This window comes from Cynocephalus volans, chromosome 8 (assembly GCF_027409185.1).
Source record: "Cynocephalus volans isolate mCynVol1 chromosome 8, mCynVol1.pri, whole genome shotgun sequence".
In the NCBI taxonomy this organism is placed as follows: domain Eukaryota; kingdom Metazoa; phylum Chordata; class Mammalia; order Dermoptera; family Cynocephalidae; genus Cynocephalus; species Cynocephalus volans.
The window spans coordinates 99,520,485-99,539,929 of record NC_084467.1 but is presented as its reverse complement, the minus strand read 5'-3'; the positions used below and the strand labels follow the sequence as shown (position 1 = coordinate 99,539,929).

The 19,445-nt window shown below is 36.1% G+C and overlaps 1 protein-coding gene across 1 annotated transcript in view; it reads right to left on the bottom strand.

Annotated features, from left to right (window-relative positions):
* Window positions 1–19,445, bottom strand: part of CAPZA1 (capping actin protein of muscle Z-line subunit alpha 1) — a 37,664-nt gene that overhangs the window by 10,644 nt on the left and 7,575 nt on the right. The window contains exons 2-5 of the mRNA XM_063104814.1: window positions 10,112–10,175; window positions 7,644–7,695; window positions 4,381–4,444; window positions 3,326–3,532 (exon numbers count right to left, since the gene is read on the bottom strand). Coding sequence (XP_062960884.1) covers window positions 3,326–3,532; window positions 4,381–4,444; window positions 7,644–7,695; window positions 10,112–10,175 — 387 coding nt within the window. The remainder of the gene's footprint in view (window positions 1–3,325; window positions 3,533–4,380; window positions 4,445–7,643; window positions 7,696–10,111; window positions 10,176–19,445) is intronic.

The window sequence follows — 19,445 nt, the reverse complement described above, 5'->3', positions numbered from 1 at the left end:
AGTGAATGGCAATTAGTTCTATCAGGTTAGAGAGTGTGTGTAAAGTGTTCTAGTGGGAGACAAAACCAGATAGTAGATTTAGGTCATTTAGTAGCAGACGAAAGGTAAGATGTTTAGACTTTATTCTACAGGCAATGCAGAGACAGCAAAACAACATGACCAGAACTATTATTTTGGGAGAATAATTATTTTTGGTGTACAGGGCAAAATGGAAGAAAAGCTGGAAGTGGGTTAGAAAGCCCCAGTATTAATCTAGGCTATAAACTAGGGTGGTATCAATGGAAATGGAAAAGACGTGTCACATATAAAATGCAGAAGTACAATCAAAAGTCTAGCAATATATTGCAAATGAAAGGCAAAGGAAAGAAGGAGCCAAAGTTCTTGCACATTTGGATGACTAGAAAGATCATTAACAAATTGGGAAATCCAGATGGAAAGATGTCTAGCTATTAGTTAGAAACACCAACTGTTCCTTAGTATGGGAAAGGTGAATGGAAATGTGATCACCAAGAGAAAGCAAAAAAAAAAAAAAAAAAAAACCAAAAAACTTATAGTGTTTTATAGTCCACAAAATGTGTTTTTACATATATTTTCCTTTTGCTCTATTACATCTGCTGAAACACACTGTTATCACCTACAGATGATAAAGCTGAAATTCACAGAGCTTCTTGTCTAAGGTCACTGAGAAAGTAAGTGGTGAAGATACAATTCAAACCCATTGTTTTTGTGATACCAAAGTCTGTGTTACTTTCCGTACATTAGATGAACTATGAACTTTCAAGAGAAATACAGCTTCGGGGAATGCCTACATTTATAAAGGCAGGGGAGAAGAAATGAAATGAGTATAGATGGAGTAAGAATAATTACAAGGTGCTGACATAGGAGCCTAAGCAAAAGATAATTTCTACAAGTAGTTCACTGGCCTCAGTGTGAAATGCCATACAAAAGTCAAGGACCAAGAAAAGGACACTGAATCTGGTAATTCAGAAACCATCAGTAACCTCAGAGAGAAGTTTCTGTAAAATGGGGACTAAAAAAAAATCAAAGAGTTCAGAAGTGGGTGGGTAAATGAGGAAATGTCACTAGTAGGGGAAGAATGCTTGTTGGTTTGGTGGTGAAGCAGAAAGATGAAGGAATGGAGAAAGTGGAGAAGAGGGAGAAAGTGTGAGGTGGAAAGAGGGGATGAAGAAAGAAATAACTTACAGAAATTATTATTACTGAGGGAAAGTTTTTTTCCACTTAAGGACAGGAGAAATAAGACTATTTCTAGAGAAATGTATCAGAAGAGAAAACAAAGTCACAAGACGACATTTTGAAGACATAGACAGTAAGAAATCAAGAATAAGGACCCTTCTTCCTCAGATTCAAGTACAATGGAAGAAAGAGAAGATTTCTGAATGTGGAAAAAAGAGAAGTAAAAAGATTTCATGTCAGCTCAATTCTAATAAAATGTGGGATATTAGATGCCTGTCTGAGGACAACAGGAAATGTTTGGAACACACTGTATAAAAAATGTGATAGGGAATAGTGAGATGAAATTACGGACGACTAAACAGGACAGCTGAGGATATCGGACACTTGTGTACAGTAGACACCATTAGAACAATTCTATGATTTTTTTGTAGCTCATTGATAGTTAAAAGAAATGAAAAAAGGTCATACTAGGGTTATCTGGTGTTGGAGCTCTCCAAATTAAAAATGGGCAGTGACAAACTCTGAATTGGTAACAAATAATAAGTTGAAAGTATATTTAGGACTGAATAGTCAATTTCTAAAAGTGAATGTGTCATGTCTCCCTTGGCAATACTAGGTTCCAAAAAGGAATTCTGTGCTTACCCACCATATTGGGTTTTCTCCATCATTTAAAAAAAATCAAACATATAATAATAATATCTAACATTTATGCAGAGCTTACATTGTGCCAGGCACTGTTCCAAGTACTTTATACATATTATTAACTCATTTAATCCTCAAAATAACTCTATGAGGTAAGAACTATTATTTCCATTTTACAGATGAAGAAATTGAGGCACAGAAATGTGAAGTAATTTACCTAAGGTCACATAACTGGTTAAGTGGCAGGGCTAGGATCCAAACTAGTTAGTAAGGCTTCAATGTAAGTGCTCTTAGCTAATACTCTATATTGCCATTTAACTCATCATCATTACCTATCTAAAATACTCCAGTTAATAACAATGTATTGTATACTTGAAAACCACAAGAGCACATTTTAATTGTTTTCACCACAAAAAAATAACTATGTGAGGTAAAGTATATATTGATTAGCTCAATTTAGCTGTACTACAATATACACATATTTCCAAACATCATAAATATATACAATTTTTGTCAATTTAAAAATGCAACAAAAAGTTTTAAAATATTTTAATCAATATTTTTAATGCCATAATTTTACAAAGGAGAAATCATGATAGAGCCAAATTTATGATTTTTCAGAGCCAAGAGATATCGTAAATGAAAGTCAAATTAGTCTTTTTTTGTTTTTTTAAAGATGACCGGTAAGGGGATCTTAACCCTTGACTTGGTGTTGTCAGCACCACGCTCTCCCAAGTGAGCTAACCGGCCATCCCTATTTAGGGATCTGAACCCATGGCCTTGTTGTTATCAGCACCACACTCTCACAAGTGAGCCACAAGCCGGCCCTAAATTAGTCTTGATTTTTAAAAAATTGTCTAATTCAAATAATTTTGATTATCCAACGAAAACATCTAAACTATGTGGAAGTAGCCTGGTGTAAAAACGCCTATATCCTAAAGTCATAAACATGGGCAATAGCTCTCTCAACAGTCTTAATTTACCATTTTTTCCCATGTCTAAGCTAAAGATCTTTTAAAACTTTTTTCGATGAGTATAAGGCAACTTCTCATGAGTAAATAAGACAAATGTGAAATAGAAGACAATGAGATATAAAACTTTTTTGCACTGGAACTTTAAAAAGGAATTTTCCATATAAAATTTTCCATTTAATTATACCTCTTTCAAAAATGATTTAGGGAAGGGCCGGCCCGTGGCTCACTCGGGAGAGTGCGGTGCTGATAACACCAAGGCCCCGGGTTCGGATCCCATATAGGGATGGCCGGTTAGCTCATTGGGTGAGCATGGTGCTGACACCACCAAGTCAAGGGTTAAGATCCCCTTACTGGTCATCTTTAAAAAAAAAAAAAAAAATGATTTAGGGAATAAAATGCAGAGGAGAGACCATAACTAAGAAAGAAGTGATGTTTGGCAGGTCAAAGCCCCCAAAGGATAAGGTAAATGTAAGAAATAAAACACTCTCTGATAATGAAACAAGCAGATACTTAACAGTACAGAAGCCGTTGGAATAATGATCTTTCACATAGGCTCTTAAAGCACTGTCACAGGATTCTCTCCAAGACTTCAGACCTCCATCTACTTCCTCTGGCTGGGGGTCACTTGCTTCTTTCCGTAAGTGATCAAACTTAAAGGAAATTTTGTTTCTTGGATCTAAAAATCTGCTATTACCCAAGTCACCATGCTCTGTGATTAAGACCTTCCAAAGAATAATTACAAATATGAGTAACTCTGTAAAAAAAGACAGTTCTTGTCACATTTCGCAAAACATGAATAAACATGTACTGGAATTCTACTATGCACTGGAATTTTCATTTACTTAGATTTCTTTCATATTCATTTTTCATCAAAGTACCACCCCCAACACTTTTTTTGTAGCTGGCTGGTATGAGGATCTGAACACCCATTTTTATTCTTAGAAATTTACGGGTGAGTCAACTTTAAACTGCAAAATTTGCCCTATCCTAATAATACCCTTGATTTCATGGTTTCTTAATATGTTATCTAGATATACACAGTACTCTGTACATAGCTGTAATAACAACTTATATGTACATTTTGGTATTCTTTTTTCACATTTTATGAAGCTTTTCAGAATCATTATATTTAACATTTAAAATAGATAATACATTCATATGGTGCAAAAAATAAAAAATACATAAAGTTTTTTCTCACCACTATCTCCCAACCACGAAATTCCTAAAGTAATAAGTGGTCTAAATTAAAGTAGTCTAAATTTCACTAGGAATACCTCTGTTTTCCCATTAAGTATGTCTCCTGTTATTCTTACCAAGGAGGAAAGACAGATGGAAAACCTTTAAGACTTAACTCCTTTTATTTTCACTGTTCTTGTTAGTAGTTCTCCTTTCTTGTCAAAGAAACTACTAGGGTTATCAGAGAGAGTAAAAATTTCCTAATATGCAAAATATTTACAAAAACTATGAAAATAAGACGTGAATTTATTCAGCACCTGGCTCAGATATCTGCTTTGGCTTCTAGGATCTCTACTATGTGCCAGGCATAGCCTATCTAACAGGCGATTATTACCTGATCTTCGTATCCTTCTATCTTCACAGGCGTGAACTGATCCATGTTATACTGGGCAAATGCACTGTTTTTTAAAAAGTAAAAAAAAGCAGGGGAGGAAAGGGAGAGTAAAGAATTATACATAAATAAACACAAAATGTAGTTCATAGAATAGTGAAAGGGAATGTGAAAATACTACCTGGTGCTTTTTCACTTTCTCCCAAGACATTTACTGTTAATATAATGCCTTCCAGCTTTCTGAATGGTCTCATCCCCACAGAGATCTCAGTACGACCTTAAGCTCTGAAATCACCTTTTCCTCTCCACTCCTAAGCTCCAAAAGAGCTTCCACTTACACAATTCCAAAGTTTTAAGCATTCTAAGTTAGTGTGAATTGCCAACAGTTTTAATCATCTAGGCAAAAGCTTTCCTAAATTCAAAAGAATCTTCAACTGACACACTATTTTGGAAATGTCTTTTTTATCTTCGGCTCTCTGAAGAAGGACAGGGTAGGAGAAACCAAAATTAAATGTCAGAAGACATCTGACATGGGAAGAACCTGAGATAAGAGTTGAGCATGAGTCAAGTCTCAGAGTAGAGCCCAAGGGGCAGAGTAGATAGAGGTCATTTACAAAAGAGTTATGCATAAATAATCAAAGTACATGCCTAATATTATTGTTTATTTGTCCAGTACTTGATTAATGGAATTTTGCATTTCCAGTGGCTCCCTACTACATTTTACAAACAAATAAGCTAAAGTAAAAGATAGTATAACAGAAAGGTGGAAGTAAGTTGTAGTACAAGACAGCATAACATACTCATATTCTTGGAATGTATCAGTCTTCCTACAGAATTCCCAATTTTAATCTACTAAAATACCTGCTTGACAACTAGTTTTAAGCAGAACATTAAACTTTTCCTAGGCTTTTCAAGGGAAACCAAAGTAATAAACAAATATTTAAACTTCTTCAAATATTTAAAGCTAATTTTCAATGTTCTCATTTTGCTGAAAAAGTTATTACTGAATAATTTCCTTGAAACACCACATCCCCATGTAGTAAAGTGAGTCCTTGAAACACCACATCTCTATGTAGTAGTTTTTAAATAATAAATTAAATGTTTATGGAAAGTAGATTAAATATTAATTTTTTAAAAAATGTTTCAGCAGTAGGGAGTAAATAAATATTCCCTTCCAGTATATGTCCTAAGACTTTAGATTTCAAACACCAACACCAAAATTTGCCTACATTTAATCTGAAGTAGATGGTATCTCCATTCTATCAGCTGCTCAAGCCAAAAACTTGAGGTCATCCTTGACTCTTCTTTCACACTTCACATCCAATCTATCAGTAAATCTTTTAGGCTCTTCTTAAATGTATATTCATAATCTGACTCCTTCCCACAATCCCAGCTGTTACCACTCTAGTCCGACCATTACCATCTATCTCTGAACTACTCTAATAGTCTTATAAGTACTCATTTTACTTCAGCTTTTGCCCCCCTTACAAAACAGCCAGTGATTATTCTAAAATGTGCTGCATCATGTCATTCTCTGCTCAAAACACTAATAATGTCCTGTCTCTCTCAGAATAAACTTCACTCTTTAACGTGACCTAAAACATCTTCCTTATTCCAGAAATGCTGGGAATCATCAAGGAATGGTTCTGGTGGTCAGAAGCATGGGTGGAAATCCAGGAAAGGGTAAATCCCAGGTCCTTCAGGCCTCCTTAATTTTATACAGAAGGCAATATGATGATGATGATGTTGATTACTGAAACAACATTTACTGAGTGCTTACTAGGAGGACTATGGCGAAAGAACTGAAGTACTTCATTATAGAAATAAAAGTGAACTCCTCATTCCCATGGAAAATCTACCTTATGTAAAGAAGTACAGAGTAGGTTTATTTCGGGTAGCTCTCAAGGATAAAACTAAGACCAATATGGCAGACAAATTGAAGTTGCCTTGTGAGCTATTGAATTCCTTACTATTAGAAGTATTTAGTTTGGATAACCATCTGTTGAGAGATGTAGATGAGATTCTTTCAATGAAAGTGTAGAGGGTGGAGAGGGGTTAAACTAGTAAATCATGAATGTCCTTTTCTATGGCAGACTCTATGAATCTAAGAGAAACCAGCATTAGAGCATGTCTTTAATGCATGCCTAGTTTTCCTGAATCAATGTATAATTACAGTATCACTCATGATGACAATTACAGTGATGCAATGCCAATTCCAGGTTTGCAGAATCTAGTCCCCAAATGAGTTCCAAAACAGCAGCATGAACAGTGCAGAAGATGATTGTTTCCCCCACAGTAGCTCTTAAAATAGTTTTCTATAGCTAAAATTCAAACCAATTTTCTATCATACCAAATGACTTTATAATAATTATTTGCTGTTCTGCATCAAAATGTCCTTGTCTTGTCTCCTGACCTCACCCCTTCCCAGCCATTATCCAATTCTGGTTTCCTCTATACAAAGGAACTCTGTGTCAGTTGGGTACATAGAAACTGAAATCAAGAACTTTGTGTTGAAGAGTAGAGGAGGGTAGCTATAAAGCCAGATAACAGGGGACCTTGAAACCTAGACAGCATTTAGATTTGATTCTAGAAGACAAACAAAAAACCCCAACACCATTATAATGTTTTTGAGGGCAAGGACAAAATGAAAACAGTATTTTAGAAAGATTAATCAGCCTCACAGTGATAAGGAGTTGATGACTAGGTAGAATAATAAAGCTTTCATCCTACGGTTAATTCTGGCTATTAAGGTGTTTTATGGATATCTGCTATTCTTTGGTAATTTGAGAAACATTATCATTCCTCAATAGCAGCTTAATCTTTCTATAACTAGCAGTTTAAAAAAATTCAACATGAACTAGAAGAACTATATAAAAAAAAAACAAAAAAACAACACACCTAAAAGCTAACATTAAACTCTGCTTTAATGGGGAAATCTGGGCAAAAACAGAAATAAATAAATTCATATAGTATAATAAGCTTTGAGGAAGTAAACATTTTGGGGAAACTTTTTTTTTCTGGCGGCTGGCAGGTATAGGGAGAGAACATGTTTTCTCCAAGAAGAAAACTATGAAACTGCTAAAATCAACTGTTTTATCTTGAAGTACTTTAAAAACTAGTATTATTAGTAACTAATACTAAAATTATTTAATTTTAGAAACTAATACTAAAACTAAGTATTAGTTTTCAGGGTACTAGTTTACTAGCACAGCATAGATTATCCTATGTTAGAATGACATTGTAAGTGAATTTTAAAAGATACTTACTGTGCTGCACCTTCCCTGAGGAGATTGTCATTATTAAGTAGTAGCCGGACATCTGAGGAGGAAAAAATGTTAAAATGTTCAGTAGAGGACAAATTTAAGAAATTGTAGCAGTTTTCTAGATTAGATTTTTAAAATTCAGGCTTTGTAGGGCTGGCCCGTGGCTCACTTGGGAGACTGTGGTGCTGATAACATCAAGGCCACGGGTTCGGATCCCTATATAGGGATGGCTGGTTAGCTCACTTGGGAGAGCGTGGTGCTGACAACACCAAGTCAAGGGTTAAGATCTCCTTACCGGTCATCTTTGAAAAAAAAAAAATTCAGGCTTTGCAAGATTAATCTTCAGGTGTACTATATGTGAAGAAATTCTAAAAATGCAAATAAACAGATACTTATGATCATGGATAATTTATTGTTGAATGATAGCATACACAACTGAATGAATGCTATCATTCAACAATAAATTCTCAAGGAATTTCACAGCAAATGAAAAACATGGTTTACAGAAGGCTAGAGTTAAGACTATTAATTTTGTATCTAAATAAATCCTTTAAAATGAGCTTAGATTAGGAAAGTTCTTCTACAACATCAGATCAAGAAAGCTGAGCACAACTTCAGGCAGTGGTAGTGAAATTCCTAAACACATTTTTCTTTGGAGAATCTAATGTGGGGGGTCCACAATTTTTTTAAAAAGCTGTGTGTCAAACAGTCTAGTCACTTTTCTTTTTTGGAGAGGGTGGGCTTTTTTTTTTTTTTTTTTTTTTTTTAAAGATGACCGGTAAGGGGATCTTAACCCTTGACTTGGTGTTGTCAGCACCACGTTCTCCCAAGTGAGCTAACTGGCCATCCCTGTATAGGGATCCGAACCCGTGGCCTTGGTGTCATCAACACCACACTCTCCCAGGTGAGCTACGGGCCGGTCCTAGGGTGGCCTTTGTTACTAAAAAACTACCAAACATAAACTTCAAGAGGGGAGGCTAATTACAAGCCAAAGGCCATTGACTCGGGCCGGCCCGTGGCTCACTCGGTAGAGTGCGGTGCTGATAACACCAAGGCCACGGGTTCGGATCCTATATAGGGATGGCCGGTTTGCTCACTGGCTGAGCGTGGTGCTGACAACACCAAGTCAAGGGTTGAGATCCCCTTACCGGTCATCTTTAAAAAAAAAAAACAAAAAACAAAGGCCATTGACTCTCAGAGCTTCTGAAAGAAAGGCCTATTGGTAGCTAATGTGGGCTAACAAAAACAGGCCCGCATGCCCAGAGGAGCCTGCCGATTCCTAATCTAATGATTTGGTATCAACTATTCTCATGATAATGCTACAAAATACATTCAGTTGTCAGAAATAAAACAAGGGACTTCTAACTACAAAGGACAGTAATTTTGTTAAGTCAAGAACTAATGTGAGCGAAAGTTCAAGTTTAAGAAGAATTTTCTAAAAGCTCAGAAGTTATTGAAAATTTGTATTTGGTGAGCATGGAAGAAAGACTAGAGAAAGAAAGGCTGCATTTGTTTCCCTTGTGTCAGTGCTCAAAATCCACAAATAATTTTATAAAAAATACCTTGTTTTACTTCTATTGTCTATCCTTGTAGTAAATGTTTTTATGTTTCTCCTGGTTACTTTTTCTCTGCATCATTAATTTTACCAATGGAGATTATTGATTGTTCTATCATGTACGGGGTTCTGAGCCAGATACAGATGAATATCACACAGTTCCTCTGAAATACCTAACCTTCTAATGTAAAACTAGAATTTCAAAATAAATGTTTGCTAAACTGACCCAAGATGCACAAAGATTATAATTTTACTTAAGGAATCTTTAAAATGAGTTAATTTAGGAACTTAAAATGGGATTGTAATGATTGACTTCATCATGAAGTTCAAAATGCCCCATCTACATTTTTCAGCTTTTAAGTTGTATTAAGGCAGCAAACAAATAGTATGGAAGGTTATAAATGTATTTGAATAGTGGTTCCCAAACTGGCTGTGATTCAGAATCACCTGGTAAAGACCTTGATAAAACACAGATTACTTGATTCCACCCCAGATCAAATGAATGAGAATCTTAAGGGGATGATAAAGCTGAATCTGTATATTAACAAGCTTCTCAGATAGTCAGTTCAGCCCCACTGGCCTTAGAAAAGTGTCTGAGACTATGGGACCTCCTGAGTGAAAGCACTGAAGAAATTTAAGCTATAATTTATAATAATGAACTACCTTAAATCTTTCTTACATAAGACAGGCATACTAATTTATGAGTTAGGAGTTTGCTTTTGACTTAGACCTGGGTTTGAACTCTTGCTTTGACACTGACTAGCCAGGTGACCTTGGACAAGTTATTTTAAGCATTTTAAATTTTGATTTCCTTAGCTATAGCTATAACAAATTATAAGATTAAAAGAGACAGCAAGCTACTCAATAAATGACAGTAATTAAGAAGGGCTTAAAATAAATACTAATCTCTACTCACCATTGAATACTTCATTAAATTCCCCTGGGGGTGCATGAGTGATGAATTTAGCAGCTATGTGTACCTAAAGAAAAACAAAATTGACAGTAAAAGAACTATGAAGAGTAACATATGAGAGAAGAAGGAATTAACAGATTACAATATTTTTATCACCTCTTAAAATACAATTTCCTGTTTATTTTTTATTTATTTTTTTGCTAGCTGGTACAGGGACCAAACCCTGGACCTTGGTGTTGTCAACACCATGTTCTAACAAACTAATCTAACTGGCCAGCTCAAAAGTTTCCTGTTTAAACCTTTACTGTTTAAAAGCCTTCGGATTTTTTTTTCCCCATAAAACACCCTGAAGCTGTCACTATCAATACAAGTATATTCTGATTTTAGAATATATGTGCTATTTTGATCATTTTGAATTTTTCCCTAAAAAGATGAATAATCAGTTTTTGTTCAAAATGTACTACATTCACAAAAAGAAAGCTATGATCCTACCTTACTGAAGAACATTTAAGCAAAACTGAATAAAAAATTGGCAAATTAAGTAGTATACTAATATCAAATAGTGTTTATTACAATGAAAGGATGATTTGATGCTAACAAATTAATGTAATTTACAAATTAAAGAGCAAAATTATGTGATCATCTCAACTAACGCTGGAAAAAATGAAAAAATTAATCACTTATTTCAATATCATAAAACAACAAAACTACTAGTTTTTGGTAGGAATAGAATAAACTTCTTTAACTTGATAAAGGGTTATGTACCAAAATTCTACGGCAACCTCAATAATGAAACAGAAGCAGTGTCACTAATTTTAAAAGCAAAACAAAGATGACTCCTACTACCTCTACATACTATTCAACACTGTACTAGAGGTCTTAAGAAATGCTATGGAAAATATTTCTTCAGTTATCCATCCAACCTCCTTCTTCTGCCCCCTACTGCCATTCTCCCTTTCTGAATCTCCCATTGCTAAAATGTTAGCATCCATTAGATACAACCTGCATATCTCATTTTTTTCCTCCCATATTTTATCTTTTTTGTCATTTCATGCTTTGGGGAGAATTTCTCAGCTCTATTTTCCAGTTCACTCATGTGCTCTTCAGCTGTGCCCATTTTACTGTTTATTTATTTATTTTTTAAAGATGACCAGTAAGGGGATCTTAACCCTTGACTTGGTGTTGTCAGCACCATGCTCTCCCAATTGAGCTAACCGGCCATCCCTATATAGGGATCCAAACCCATGGCCTTGGTGTTATCAGCACCACACTCTCCCAGTGAGCCATGGGCTGGCCCTTTTAGTTTAATTTTCAAGATATTTTTGTAATTCCTTTTTTGTGTGCCCTATAATCTCTATAGAACATTAACCATACTTATTTTAAAGTCTTGTTCTATTGACTGTTACCTAAGAATTTAGATCTGTTGTTTTTTTGAAATTGGTTCTTCTCTTCCACGGTATTGGTTTTCCACAAATGTTTGGCACTCCTCTTTGAATTTAATTTAGCTTGTCTGTTCTGTTTACCTGTATGTAGCTTGTCTCTAGTGATTGTAGGGGAAGGGAAGAATAGACTTCTTGCTGCTGATCACAGTGTGTGAGGAGTTTATTTTCTGAGTGAATCTAAGGGCATAAGCTACCTGGGGTACTACCCTGCCTCTCTGGTCCCAATGTTCACTCCCAGTGCTATATTCTAAGGACAAATGCTGTTTCCGTCTGAAGCTCAGCCCAAATAAGTGTGAAGTGAGGAGCCAAGTGGTCCAGCTAGCTAGAAACTACTCCAAGATTGTTCTGGGTCCTTTCTTTCCTGCTCCTTTAATTGATGTGAGCTCCTCCAGAATGGCTCCTACCTAACTGGCTTTTGGCAATACCTATATATAGGTATTTGGCAATATCTATACATAATAATGATATAGTAATGATAAAAAATAGGATTGACCTCAAATGGGTCTCTAAGTATAGTTCTAACATACTATGAGAGAAAGGATAGTGAAAATTCCCTAATATGTGATGTGATAATGAATATGAAAATGATTCAACTCACTGAAGTGGGGCAAAGAGGAACATGATATATATTGATGACTCCATCAAATTCAATCCATTCATAAACGGCAAAAAAAGACTCTGAAGTTTTCAAAATAAAGCTGGGACTGAGAAGAGAATTAGAAAAGACAGAAATACTTTACAACTTTAGTATCCTTGGGTTTATATGAATGATCTTACTAAGTTTGCTCTTAGTAAAGAATAGAAGAAAAGCTGCTCCATGGTCAAACTTTTCAGTTAAGAAAGGCCTACTGATTGATGGAGCAAAGTAGAATGGAAATCTTGAGTTCTAATAATTGTTTCTGTTGGTCCATTCTGGAATCATTATTAACCTTTTTTGGCTCTGAGTTTCCTCACTATAACACAACTCCCAAGAGAGTTAGATTAGAAGATGTACAAAATTTCTTTTAGCTATAAATCCTACATGATTTTTTTAAGACTTGGAAGACAAAATATGGTATGTGGACTACCAGGAAACAGGCATCAGGAATATACAACACAAACACACACCTTAGAATATTCTTATGTATATAAAGTTTGAGAACCTTGCCATGACAGGGTAATTACAGATACTGTATTATTTTTCTGGAATGAAAACTGGTGGAGATGAAGAGGAAACCCTCCCTAAGACTCATGTTGACTAAGCAAAAAAATAAAGAGGGATTCTAATCAGGTGGTAAGAAATGCTGCTCAACTCATGAAAATTGTACTACATAGGACTTAATAGTTACAATATGGATTTCCAACTGTGTATATTTTCCTTGCACGTACTCTTGATCATATTTCTGTATTTGTCAACTGTTGTTGTCAATCACTTATTTAAGAAATCAGAAAAGCTATCTGAATAACAAACTTATTCTTTTAGTCTACTTGTGGCAAATCTGTGGCTATCCCACTTTCTGCCAAGGTGCATTTCCCACAATTCTCACATAATTGTGAAACTCCCCTTGGTCATTTCAAAGCATGTGTAGTCCAAAAATAAATATATACATATTTATACACTACCAAAAAAGCAGCTTCCCTAAAAGGAATAAAGCCACAGCCATATTTTACATACATATAATGTTTGAATATATAATTGTAAAAGTTACAAAATCTGATGGAATTGGTATAATTCAAAGAACAGCAGGTATTAAATGCAGAGAGGGGCACAGAGGAAGATGCAACTCTATATAGGTACATAAGGAAGGAAGGTAGTCTTCAAAGGCAGTGATGTTTGAGCTGGGTTGGAGGATGAATAGATAAGACAGGAAGGCATTCTAGGTAGAGGAAACAATATGTTCAAATTAAGACAACAGGTCATAACAAACTGAATGCAGACATTAAAAACATTTGCACAGTGTAAAAAATGAAGGCTACTTTTCACCCAAATTCTTTGTTTAGGGAAATAAAGTTTTTTTTTAAAAGAGCAAAATACTAATTTATGTTAACACATTTAACGTAACACATATATTTACACATATGTATACCTACTAAATTTTAACAAGACTATATCCTTTATTCCTTAAATTAATTTTTAAAAGATGAAAGGGGACATATAGATAAAGGCTACTGAGTAACTTCAAAATTGAAAGAACCAGGTCAAGGAAGCTAAAGGACTAAGTGCCGTTAGGTTGTCACAATGCTAAAGGCAATAAGGAAGGCTTTTTAAAGTTACTCCCTGACCAGCAGCTCTGCCTTACTCACTTCACATTTGCACAGTGCCTTATGCTTGAAAATATAGGTTGATTAATTGGTTAAATGAGGGGATTATTTTTATTTTTATTTTTTTTAAAAGATGACCGGTAAGGGGATCTTAACCCTTGACTTGGTGTTGTCAGCACCACGCTCACCCAGTGAGCTAACCGGCCATCCATATATGGGATCCGAACCCGCGGCCTTGGTGTTATCAGCACCACACTCTCCCGAGTGAGCCACAGGCCGGCCCTAAATGAGGGGATTATATTGAAAGAGAAAAGCAAATGAAAAGCTCACTTCCATTTTCTAAAGAAAAATCCCCAAAGTGCACAAAAGTCAGTGAAGAAGGAACATCAAGCAGTATTCACGTTTAAATGCTGAAAAAACTTAAGTGATCTCAGTGCATCTGAGAATATCAAGAAGAGGAAAAATGTCTATTAGAGAAACCAAAACAGCTCCCAGTTTTTAAATGAAAGTGGGAGATTTGAAGATATATGCAATGGCAAAGGTGAAATATTCAATGAGTGGTTAAAAAGAATGTAGTCATTATTAGATGCCAACATGGGATCCCAAAACACATTGTCATGGCAAGGAATCCCATGTTATTTCTTAAGAACTACTAAAATGGTGGCTTACTTGGTATTAGATAAACATGTGACAGTCTTTGAAGTGTTCAGTTGATTTATCCCTATTTGAACACAATACCATAAAAACACCTTAAGGTAGTAGTAGACATAAAATGATAAACATATATTTATTATAAAATCTACAATCTGCTTCATGGCCAACAAGACCCCTCACAATTTGGCTCCCCTTCCCTAATACTCCATCTCCCACCACTTAGAGGTCCTAGCCCTACAGGTATCCTCCCACCTCAGGGCTACTGCATTTTTTATTCTGCTGCCAGAATTGCTCCTCTATCAGATGGTTCACTCCCATCTTCATTCAGGTCTAGTACCGTTCCCTGACTCCCATATATAAATCATTGGTCTAAATTAGCTGCTGCACTCTCCCCACCCTTCAAAATTCCAGCTCCATTACCTGCTTTATTTTTCTTCAGGAAATTTGCCACCACTAAACATATACTTATGTGTTTACTGTACAACACCCCTAAAAGAATTCTAAGAGCATAGAACAGGAGTTGGTAAACTGCTAATGTAAAGAGCAGATAGTAAATATTTCAGGGCTTTGTGGGCCATGTGGTTTCTGTCCCAATTGTAATCAAATGAGCAAGACTGTGTTCCAAGAAAAATTTATTTTGGACACTGAAATTTGTATTTCATTTTCACAATTCATGAAATATTATTCTTTTTATTTTGTTTTCAACCATTCAAAAAACGTTAGCTTGTAGACTCTATAAAGACAGGCAGTGTACTGTATTTGGCCCATGGGTCACAGTTTGCCAACCTCTAGCACAGAATTAAAAACTTGTTATGTTCACTCACTGCTGTAGGAATGTAAATGAATACGATTTTATTATTTATAAAACTCTTTCATAACCCTTTTCTCTTTTGATCCTTAAAATAGCTTGTTAAAGTAACCAGGGACAATTATCCCCATTTATAAATGGAGAAATAGGTTCAGGGAGTATAAGTATTGTCTTGTACAAGTTCACATGTTAATAAAGATGTGGGGCTGGAATTAGAATATAGACATTCAACTACACCACACAGTATTAGTAGGAAATAAAATTCTGGAGGATTATCTTTGGTATGTCACATGGATTTGGCTTTGTCTTTTTAGAATTTTTTTCTTAAAGTAGGAATTGAGTCAAAGCTTTGCTTGTGAAAGCTGCAGTTGTCACAAAGATGGGAGAGACAGATAAAATAATAAGTTTAAAAGTCAAAACTTAATCATCCAGCTTCAAAATTGGGTTGAAACTAAGATGAGATTTAGTAGAATAAAAAGGGAAAGAGAAATGGCTAAGCAGTTAGTGATTGCAAAAATATTTTTTGCTGCAATACAAATGAGGGTTGACTTTTTTTTTCTTTTTGGTGGCTGGCCAGTACAGTGATCCAAACCTGTGACTTTCGTGTTATAAGGCTGACACTTTCAACAACTGTGATTTAATCAATCATTCTCAAGGTTAGGGTGGGGAAATAAAGGAGAAAGCAGGTATCTCCCAACACTGATGTGGATGTGTTAGTTGAACAAAAATTGAACTGCTGCTTTAAAAGAAAAAAAAAGGCTTTAAAAATTGTCCCTATTTCATAAAGTAATAGTTTCACTATATATGGCATTCATGAGATGGTATCTGCAGTAAAGGGTATAACTCCATGAATATTTTAAAGAAAGAGTAATTCAAGTTTTAACACAATTCCACTCCTTCATATATTTATTTGTTATTTAGTTTTTTTCTTTTGTTTTGGCAGCTGGACAGCACAGGGTTCAAATTCTGGATCTTGATGTCATCTGCACCACATCAGATATTTAAATATTCCAATAATTCTAATATCATGAAATATGTTCTATTTTGTTTCTAACCTAAAAAGGGGGGGGGACTTAAAAATCTATAAATATAATCAATGAAAGACTGTCTGACACTTGGACTTTACTTTCCCTGAAAACTGCCCCTCTCCCCCATCTTTGCCTGTCTAAATCTTTTAAGGTTCCCATCTTTCAAGGTTTGGTTCTTCTGTTTCTAAGGAGAAGTCCCTAGTACTTCTAGTCTCAAGAATCCTCTGTACTCCTACCATACTTAATGTGAATATTTATCATAGCATCAAAAATATAACTGCTGGTAATAATTAGTTTTATAGATACCATTCTGCCCCCCCAAGACTCAAGTTTTTTGGGGGGCAAACTGCCTTGCTTTCTTTTTCTATACTATACAGGTCTAGCAAATTAAACGGCACATAGTAGGCAATTAGTAAATGTTTACAAAACCCCTTTTGAATAAAATGACACAGAGGAAGTGGTGTTTTTAAGATTATTATGAAGTACTATGGCAAAATAGAAAGATACATACTCTGGAGCTGATCAGACCGGTTCTGAATTTCAATCTTTTAAAATCTGTTTGAATCACATCCTCTTTCTAAGGCAGGATAGTACCTATTCCTTAAGAACTGCTGTGAAGAGTAAATGAGATTATATACGTCAAGTCTTTAGCAGAATACTTATAATAGGAGAGACTTAATGAAATGTCAGCTATTGTTTTCTTAACCGGCCACAGCAAGATAACTGGTGCTTTAAATTATTAAACTGAGCAAACCCTTCAGATTACTGAGAAAATAATTCCTCTTTTCCAGAAATTCTTTGGGTCCTAATCATCTTATATTCTCCATCATTACCACCATTATAATCTTCACTGATAACTATTAACAATGGCAGATTTTTAAGGACCAAAAAAGCTTTTCCAAATATCTTTGTTCCAACTTCCCCTTAAAATAATAAAAAGCAATTATCCTCTAGAGTTGGTAGATTTTTTTCATTTTAAAAAAATTTCTGGTCGCTGGCTAGTATGGGGATCTGAACCCTTGACACTGGTGTTATAACACTGTACTCTAACCAATTGAACAAGCCACCCAAAGTTGGTAGAATTTTTAAAAACAAAATTGCTCTACTTTGAACAAAACAAACTTGCCTGTTTTCCCTACCTACTTGTCTATACCTGACAAAACTTATAATTGTTACTAACAGAGAAAATGATTTCTAATAACTAATTAAAATGGATTTTGAAAGAGTAAATGTAAAGCAAATTATTTGGTAGTCTTACCATCTATTTTTTATAATGTTGATCCTAATTTAAGACATATCTTTATGCTTCTTAAGCCTTAGGTTGTACTTGTAATGATAAATCAAAATAAATGATGTATGAGGGTACTTCAAAAAGTTCATGGAAAAATAGAATGAAAAGATAATATCAATCTTTCCTTGAACTTTCTGAAGTATTCTCATATATCTAAAATTTTATTTCTATGTGCATTCTGAGGCTTTATAGTGTCTTAAACACTTGAAGATTTACTGAAGTAATTACATAACACACATGTGGAGTGGCAAAGGCTCTCTCCTTGATGAAATTTTAGTCAGGCTTCTCTAAGCTCTCTTCTTGACTAGGCCTTGACCTTTCCCTGTACCCCCGATCTTTGGCCTCCCTATCCCAATTTAGCAAGAATCACCCACCGTGATATCTGATCACCTCCAATATCTGATCATCTTCGATATCTGATCAAGTTCTTCATAGTCTTGAATAGTCTTCCTTGCCATCTTAACAAGTATCAGAATAATTTTTTCTTTAACAGGGGTCTTCACTGTATTTTATACCATTTAGTATAGTAGCATATAAAAATGACATAATTAAGTGTAAAATTTACCACACACAAGAATGAACCAAATAACAGCTCCTGACTATTTTCTAGTTCTTTCTCCCAACCATTACCTTTTCAGCTCCGCACTCTAACCAACTGAGCTAATAGGCCAGCCTCCAAGCATTCCCTTTTATTTTTTAAAAATGTGTTTATTTATTATTATTATTATTATTATTTTTTTTTACATCCTAAGATGTTACAGAGCAGTTGTGGGGGAACAGCAAGGGGAAGAGAGACGGAAACAGAATGGGAGGAGTAAGGAGAGGGGTCTTTGTTGAGGCCCCTGGTACTCCCCCTCATTCTGGCAGGGAGACCAGGGGGGCTTCCAGCAGCAGCTCGGTGGTTGTCACTGGGCTGGGTGTGGTCATGGGGGGACGTGGCTGAGGCCCCGGCCCTCCCCACTCCTTGGCTTGGGAGCCCAAGGGGCTTCTGGTCCTTCCAAGGTTTTATAGGTATTCTTTGGTGGAGTTCAACTTTTACTAGTTAATGTCAAACTTTGTGTCTGATCTGTGGGTATTTTGTTTTTTCTTTCAGTTCTGCGTTGGATTATTTGCTGTTCCCACTATTTAAACTCTGCACTGGAACTAATTTGTTGTCATTTGGTTACTTCCAAAATCTCCTGTGGGGACCAGTACTTGAGCCCTATAGTCAAGCTAAACTGCCGCTTTGCTGCTGATTCCCTGGGGAAGGCTTTTTGTGCAGCTCAGGTTTTTTTTTCAGTTGACTTTGTAAGCACTTCCAGGTCCTGTGAAGTCTGGTACCCTGCGTTGTGTAGAAACTCTGTTCTGGGCCTGAGTCTTTTCAGCAAACTGGCTGCAGTTCTATATTCCTGACCAGTCTCCTTTGAGTGGGCCTGTGCTGGCTGGAGGACAGATCAGCTGTCCCTGCTGTGCCCCAATGTTCCCCCGCTGGTCCTGCCTCCCTCACCGCTCATACTCCAAACACTTCTCATGGGATGGGCCATGTGCCAGTCCCTTGCAATGACTCACCAGCCTCTGAGTAGCTCCCTTTTTCAGTTGTCTGTGGCCCCTAGCTCCTATGTGGGTCTGTGGGAACCCTGTTAGTGGTCTTGCTGGCCTGGGGGCCGCCCAGGCCATCTTCTCCCCTGCCGCCTCCAAGCAACTTCATAGGTAGGGCACAGCTGCAGCTTTTGCCAGCTCTTGCTCCATGTGCTCACCAGCTCCACAGCCTTGAAGCAGCCAGGACTTGAGATGGTGGGAGCGATCCTTTCTTTCTCTCATCATGGCTTCTCCTCCCTTCGTGCGCTCTGTAGGTCTCTCCTCCTCTTCCCCTGAGCTCTAGCAGCCCCAGCTT